At 34.5% G+C, this 8,104-nt stretch overlaps 1 protein-coding gene across 1 annotated transcript; it reads left to right on the forward strand.

Moving 5' to 3' along the window:
- Window positions 1–2,962: 2,962 nt before the first annotated feature.
- On the forward strand, window positions 2,963–7,480 carry LOC115416877 (amine sulfotransferase-like). The gene is given in 10 exon segments (XM_030130754.1): window positions 2,963–3,010; window positions 3,013–3,052; window positions 3,055–3,105; window positions 3,188–3,300; window positions 3,303–3,395; window positions 6,616–6,742; window positions 6,817–6,825; window positions 6,828–6,910; window positions 7,003–7,174; window positions 7,245–7,480. Coding segments are annotated over 10 exon segments (846 nt in total). The 3' UTR covers window positions 7,355–7,480.
- The last annotated feature ends 624 nt before the right edge of the window (window positions 7,481–8,104 follow it).

The raw sequence follows: 8,104 nt of genomic DNA on the forward strand, positions 1-8,104 counted from the left end.
AAATTAGAATATACTGAACATTTTATAGTATGTCATAAAACTGAAATCATTTAAATAAATTGTAATTAAAGCATTTTAGTAAATACAAAGTCTGGGTTTACAGTGTAGGGCCCAATCTGGTCCGTTTTTTGTGAACGGCAAAAATTACACTGAAGATATTAACGATATGAACAACCTGAAATGCCGAAAGAGAAAGAAGTGCAATTTTAAAATTACTGTTATTAAATGTTTGTGTCTTTATGGGTCCACCGTGATCTGTAAATGATAATCTGAGGCATAATATTGTTAAAATTAACCTTTTTTTTTTTTTTTTAATTCAGATTGTTCATGTTAATCACATTTTTTAAAAGATAGTTTGTAGATGTAAACACTTTCTCTGTGAATTTTACTTTTTTACAGTGTAAAAAATACAGAAAACATTGGAGTTGACATTATTTATAGGTTACTACAGCATTAATTTATTGGTTTACTTGAGACCAGAAAAAAAACAAGCTGAGACTTCCACATCGACGCAGACAGTTGGTAAATCCTGCTCCTTTTCGAGCATGGGTGTGTACATGTTTGTTTACTTGATGATTATTGAACGTTTACTGATGAAATGCACAACCATGAATGAGATAAATAAATAAATAATAAAAAACTAAATAAAACTAAACTATAATGAAAAATCTAAAACTATTCTACCCTTGATCAATAGTTTTCACTTCTTGGATTACTAAACTAAAATATTTGTGATTTAATCGTGAAATAGTGACAGATCTTGATGGGAAGAGAGTGGATTATACGTATTAATGATTACAAGTGTAAGTGGGTGGTACAGGGTTATTCAAAAAGAATGAACCGATTTCGCGACGCATTGCTTCAATTTTCAAGCATCTTCATGGAACGAGTCAGTGACCATTTGAAATAGGAGTTTTCTAAGTTTCGAACGGCTAACCTCAATGACCTTAAACACAGAATAACAAAAGCGATCAAGATCGTGATATGCTGATACGCGTCTGGGAGGAATTCTCTTATCGCATTGATGTTGTCCGTGCTGCAGGTGTTGGCCACACTGAACACTTTTAAGACAGGAAATAAAAGTTAATTGTGAGTAAAATACTTGTGACTTGGCTGGAGTTTTCTATTGCTTTTCCTTATCAAAGTATTGCACAGTGAAATCGGTTCATTTTTTTTATAACCCTGTACCACCCACTACACTTGTAATCATTAATACATATAATCCACTCTCTTCCCATCAAGCTCTGTCACTATTTCACAATTAAAATCACAAATATTTTACTTTAGTAATCCAAGAAGTGAAAACTATTGATCAAGGTTAGAATAGTTTTAGATTTTTCATTATAGTTTAGTTTATTTAGTTTTTATTATTTATTTATCTCATTCATGGTTGTGCATTTCATCAGTAAACATTCAATAATCATCAAGTAAACAAACAGGTACACACTCATGCTCGAAAAGGAGCAGGATGAAGAAAATCTTATATTTCCTGCCCCCCCCCGTCAAAATAATATAACCTTAATGGTTAGCCATACACAACTACGAGGGCTGTTCAATAAGTTCATGGACTCACCCAGAAATACTGGTTGTTATAATACAGGATGTTACATTCTTTCGTGATGGGATAGTGATGCTTGAACATCCATGGACCAAGTGCATTGCTGTAAATGGAGATTATGTTGAAAAATAAAATATAAATTATCAGTCTGTTGTTCTGTTCTGGGTGAGGCCATGAACTTATTGAACGGCCCTCGTAGCTCTAAAATCCTACTGTATACAGTCAGACAAACCAACTAAATACATCCAAAGATAGTAACAAATGAATACAAAACCAAGTGCAAAACTACATATCCAGAAAGTACAAAACATAGGTAAATATAAACCCGATGACATGATGCAAAAACATTTTACCAGTCCAAAGCAAGTAAATAAATATGTCACAAAATACAAAACAAATACAAAGACAAAAGTAAAACTTAGAACTGTTCATATAATCTCATTGTTCTTTCTTTATACACTTTTCCAGTTGGAATCTGTTTTTACAGTCCTTCAGCTCATTATAAAGAGGATTCCAGAGTTTAACACCCACCACTGATACACACATCTGCTTCACAGTGACCTTTCCTTCTATGCTCTTCATTGCTTTGACTTTTTTTTCTCTAATTCAGTTCGTTTTCATTCGTTTTTCGAGCAGATTTGCTGGTTTTTATTAGTTTTAGTTTTTTTCTAATTGCTTAGTTTTAGTTTTGTTTTAGTATTAGTTTTAGTTTCGTCATATCTTTTCTTCCTCGCCGTCGTATTCAAATAAATCCCAGACAGGACTCTGCTGCTTCTCCCAGCTTTAGTCTCCATGTTTCCAGGTAGAGTGGGGACCAGAAGACTGGAAACCACAAGTGAACACAAGTGACGAACCGTCAAGTGTCGTATGGTGTCACCAGCTAAAACTGGTCAAACAAAATAAATTGATTTCGTACCAATCTGACATTGACAAAGACAAAAATGAAGGGAATTTTATTCATAATTTTATATGTTTTAGTTAGTTTTGTAAGCACACAATACAGTTTCAGTTAGTTACAATTTTTCTTTTAATTATAGTTTTTATTTATTTCAGTTTACAAAAAGGTTTTTCAGTTCTAGTTTTCGTCTTGTTAGTTTTTGTTAACGATAATAACCTTGCTATTGATACCATTTTCCGTGCTGCAGCTTTCCCTTTAAGTGCAATGCATTTTTAGTTAACTGCTTATGTTTAATGTGTAATTAAACTGCAGGTCATGTTTTATGTGAAAGGAAGTTCTAGGTCACGCTAGGGGTATATCTACATTACTGCTTGTGAAGGCCTGCTGCCAATAACATAATGTAATCGAGTACAAAGTCCATGTGTTTAACAGTATAAACAGTGGGTCCGTCTCCTCTGGACTGTGATCATTTCATTCTTCTCTTTCTTGTGAACTTTCTGGCGAACATGGAGAAGATTTCTGATCATATGTGTCGGTATAAGGATATAACTTTGCTATTAATGAGTTACTTACTGCAGAGTACATCGATTCACTCCAGAGTTTGAAATCAGAGACAGTGACACATTTATTGTCACTTTTCCCAAGTCAGGTGAGTGAACTCTTCATTATCTTACTTGACTGGACACTGATTTACCAGTAACGTATGGTTTATATTTACTCTGTCCACTCAGGTACTGTATGGTCTCAGCAGATCATCATCTCCATCTGTGAGTTAGCTGGTGGTCTGAACCAATATGCTAACAATTTCGAGCAGATGCCATGGTTGGAATACCGAGAGGAGGGCTGGAGGATTATACTCTGAGACGGTCACCTCGCCTCTTTTCCTCTCACCTGATCCCAGCCCTGATGCCACCAGGACTGAAAAACAAGAAGGCAAAGGTCAATAGATTATGAAAATAGTCAAAGAAATGAGGTGGAAATAAGAAGCAGGTTTGATCGACTTTGGTCTCGAAAGTCAAATCTACGATTCAAATATCAGATGAACTTCTTGGCTTTTGTTCTGTTGTGAATTTGCAACAAAAAGATGAGTATATGTAGGGTTACAACAAGAAGTGTTCACACTAGAAAACATATTTTTACACCATGTGGACATATACACTTCCTGGCCAAAAAAACTCCACACCTGGACTGAACTTGATCATTTCTGCAGAACTTAATGTTTCAGCTGTAAACAGTTCTTTAACAGTAACTTCTCATTCATAAACAACCATCAGTTTGTAGAAAGAATAAAGACTGGACTGTGTTTCAATAGAAAAAGTCATGTGGTCTGATGAGTCCAGATTGACCCTGTTCCAGGGTTGGATGCAGGGATTACCCATCATGCCTAGTGCCTGTCAGGGGCAGAGTTATGATGTGGGGTTGGTTCAGTCGGTCAGGTTTAGGCTCAACATGAGTTCAGTTGAACCTGAATAAACTGAATGAGCAGAATGAACACCAGTGGATGTCATTCTATGCTGATGACACCTTCATATTCCATGATGAAACACCAGGATTCATCAGGATCAGATGGTTAAAGAGTGGTTCACTAGCATGAGATATCATTTTACTCATGGATTGGACACCACAGAGTCCAGACCTGAACCACATTGACGATCTATGGGATGTGATGGAAAAGAAAACAGTCCAATGAAATGCAGTGTCTGACTTTTTTGGCCAGGTTGTGTACATACAGTCATGGGATTATACTCATGTTTGAGGAATATGCCTCTTTTACACAGTTTTTGATTGATATTATTGTTTATTATTTATTGATATTTATTGATTATTAGGAATAAGCTTTTGCTCAGCACCACATGGAACCAGAAACATAAACAAATACCTGAATGTACTTTGGCTCACAAATACCCAGCTTGGTTGAAATGGAGATTGTGTAGCATGTACAGTTGCAGAAAAATTAGTAGACCATCCAAAGTCATCCAAAACAATGGTTATGCAATCCAGTCCTAACTCCTGTGTGTGTCATGTGACTGAAACAGACAGAAAAGAAAACATGGAATGTCTAAAAGCACTGTTTTTGTCAGTACAATGACAGAGATATGATGGAAGAACTGAAGTGATTTTGGTTTTTATCAAGAAAACATGTTAAATGGATAGAAATCAGTTCTGAAATTCAACTACAATGAGCTATTTTGTTGGTATCATTGTATTTGTCCAAACAAATGGACCTTTAGTTTTACCAGGCATTAACCCTTTCATGCATGAATTATGAAAACCTTAGTCAAGATATTTTTCCTGAGTGTTTTTATTCCTCTTAAGGCATGAAAAAAAACAATGTCATTGAAATTTTTTATGAAGCTGTTTTTTATGGGGTTTCAAAAATGTCTGCTCAGCTGGACAGCATGCGTTTAATTTTTGAAGAAAAAAACACATATTTAAAATACAATATCAGAAAGTGATACTGTGTGAAAACTATGAAATATTTTCTTTTAATGTAGCTAATCTGACGTCTTCTCACATTTTATCATACTCCAATACAAGTTATTATTCACTTCATGGAAAATATATATATATTATAGATATTATATATATATATATATATATATATATATATATATATATATATATATTTTTTTTTTTTTTTTTTTTTTTTTTTTAACTTTTTGTTTAACAAAACTGTTAATTACAGTCTAATAACAAATAGCAATTGATTTACTCTCCAACATTTTACCGCAGATCAGGTTTATCAAGTATTTATCAGTAATTGTGTGAATTGCAGTGTATGAGATGGTGCATAAGTGTCCACTGTGTTGTCTGATATGCAACTAAAAAAACAAAATCCATGAATATACAAGAGAACATCTGTAAAATAACTGTCCACTGTAGTGACCAGTATGCATGAAAGGGTTAAAATGAACAAGAAATTGAAGAAAACAAGGGATGGTCAAATAATTTTTCTGCCACTGTACATGTAGATGAACGCACTATGAAACCAATGACAGAGTTAAAATTAGCAGCTGCATCATGACAAATAGATACAAATACATACAGATATAGATACAGGTACAGAAACAGGTACAGATACATAATAGATATACAGATACAGATACAGATGAATGATTAATAACACTGGGTTACAAAAAAGTGTTTTTTGCAAGTTGTCTAGGTTTTTTCAACTGAATTAGGACCATTTTGCACCGCTAAATCCAAAAATGACATCTGTTTTTCTCAATCAGGTCAGGTTTTTTTGCTAATTTGATTTGGAGAAATTTGATCTTCTCACAAAATATAATAATTAATAGCAAAATAAGATTGGTGAGCACACTATGAAATTTGTGACTTGATTCCTGTTCGGTACAATGGTGTATTCACCGCAGATGGAGCAGAATACATCAGGCTTATTTTTGCAAGATCTTCTAGTCGAAGCCATTTCATTCACCTGTAATATTAAAAAAAACATTAATCATAAATTGGCAAAAGTAAAATCTTCAGAACTCATTTATTGCAAGAAATAAGAGAGAATTTTGTATCATATGATGTGAAAATGCCCATAAATGTAAGCAAAATGTTAAAAAGCCAATATGTAGCATAGTTCAGAAAGTTGACCTGATTGAGCAAAATGAATGTGATTTTTGGATTCAGCACACCAAAATGATCCTAAATCAGCTCAAAAAACTTCAACAATAAATTTGTTGTTGACCAGTGTAATCAAAATCCAGTGTCTTAGTGAAGAAGCAATGATATTTGACACCACTTTTTGTCCTACTTCTTCAGTTCTGTTGTTATTCAGTTTTTAACTAAATGAGTCATATTTGATCAGTTTATCCATTTTCCATTGACAGTTTCTACAAGCAAGTTACAGAGTTATAACTAAAACAGGACTATGTTTTAAAAACTTATCTAGCACATTGTCCTAACATGACTTTCTTGCTGTAACATGATTAATTTGTTGAAATAAAGTGAAACTATCTTGATCTAATACAACAATCATAACCTCAAAACCTAAATTTATCAAGTTACATCATGATACTGATATTTTCCTTCTGGAGTTCCTCAGTGGAAATGTTACCAAATGAGAACATTTTCTTACAAATGGAATTCATTAAATGCACTTTAGCACGGAAGGAAAACTCATATGTATAACTGACTGTTTTTATCTCAGATCATTTACGTGATGCGGAACCCAAAGGACGTCGTCGTGTCGTTTTACCACTTCAGTCATATCCTCAAAGATCTGGACACGCCCGAGAGCTTCGACAGCTATTTGGAACAGTTTTTGGAAGGAAAAGGTGAGGAATCTGAGAGCATCCTGTGGAAACTTTTGATTTTAATTCATATATTGATCCTAAAAACCATGGTTCAGTTATAGGATCGTCTGGTTTGACCACATCAGGGCGTGGCATTCACACAAAGACCAGTACAACATCCTGTTCCTGACCTACGAGGACATGATCATGGTCAGATTTGTTGTGTTTTTATGCGATGAATGATGCTAACGTTCAATTCAAGTCAAAATAAGAATGTTTTTGCATCCTGTGTTGATTTGTAGGATCTTAAAGGGGCAGTGACGAAGATCTGTAAGTTCTTGGGGAAAAACCTCAGTGATGCAGCCATCGAACAGGTCGTCGAAAAATCAACCTTTAAGACCATGAAGAATGACTCAAAAGCAAACTACAAGTTTATTCCACCGGAGAAGCTCAGTGGAGACTTCATGCGCAAAGGTAACGCTAAAAGGTAACAGAAATCTACAGAGTTATATGCAAACACAACAGTGATTTTGTTTCCGTCCAGGTAAAATCGGAGACTGGAAAAACACTTTCACCGTCGCCCAGAGCGAAAGAGTCGATCAGATGCTTCAGGAGAGACTCGGTGACATGAATCTGAAGTTCATCTGGGAATAAAAACACTGTTGAAAACTAAAACGGTCAAATGACAGACTACAGCAGATGCAAAACTAGAAGAAATCGCTAAAAAATTACTATATTCAAGCAGCTTCAGTTGAATGATAGCAGGACAAATTCTGCAGAGAAAAGCTCATTGTTTACATCAGAACATACAGCACTAAAGGTTCTGCAGAGAAACACTGAAGTTCTATATCCTCCTGAGACCCAGTAATGCATTTCTGTCCTCTGTAGGGGACAAAAGCTTCACAGTTTTACTTCAAAAATGCTGTCCATTGCAAAGGACATTCCACTAAAAATGAATAAAGTAATTAATTAAAATAATTTTAAAAATGTATCTGAAAAACCTGTTGAATTATGCAGTCTCCAATCAAAACAATTGTTTAATGTAAAATAAAGCTAAAACTTTCACTTTCCTGGGTCTCAGGAGGATATGTTTAGCAAAATTACTACAATTACACAGTTTCAATAAAGTTATACAGTAAAAACTAGGGATGTCCGATAATATCGACCCACTGATTATCAGCCCGATGTTGGCATAAAAATGTAATATCGTTTTTTTGTCTATCATTAAAACGGATTAAAAAATGCCTTGATTTCACCTGCATTTACCGACGCGTAAATGAAGCATTGTTTGTAGCTGAATGAAATGTGCAGTTTTCAAAACTGTACAGTAGAGTTTCCACACTGTAATAGACTCATGGAGGGAGGGAGAGAAAATAAATAAATATGGCATTTTTTACACAACTT

Source organism: Sphaeramia orbicularis, unplaced genomic scaffold (assembly GCF_902148855.1).
Source record: "Sphaeramia orbicularis unplaced genomic scaffold, fSphaOr1.1, whole genome shotgun sequence".
Taxonomy (NCBI): domain Eukaryota; kingdom Metazoa; phylum Chordata; class Actinopteri; order Kurtiformes; family Apogonidae; genus Sphaeramia; species Sphaeramia orbicularis.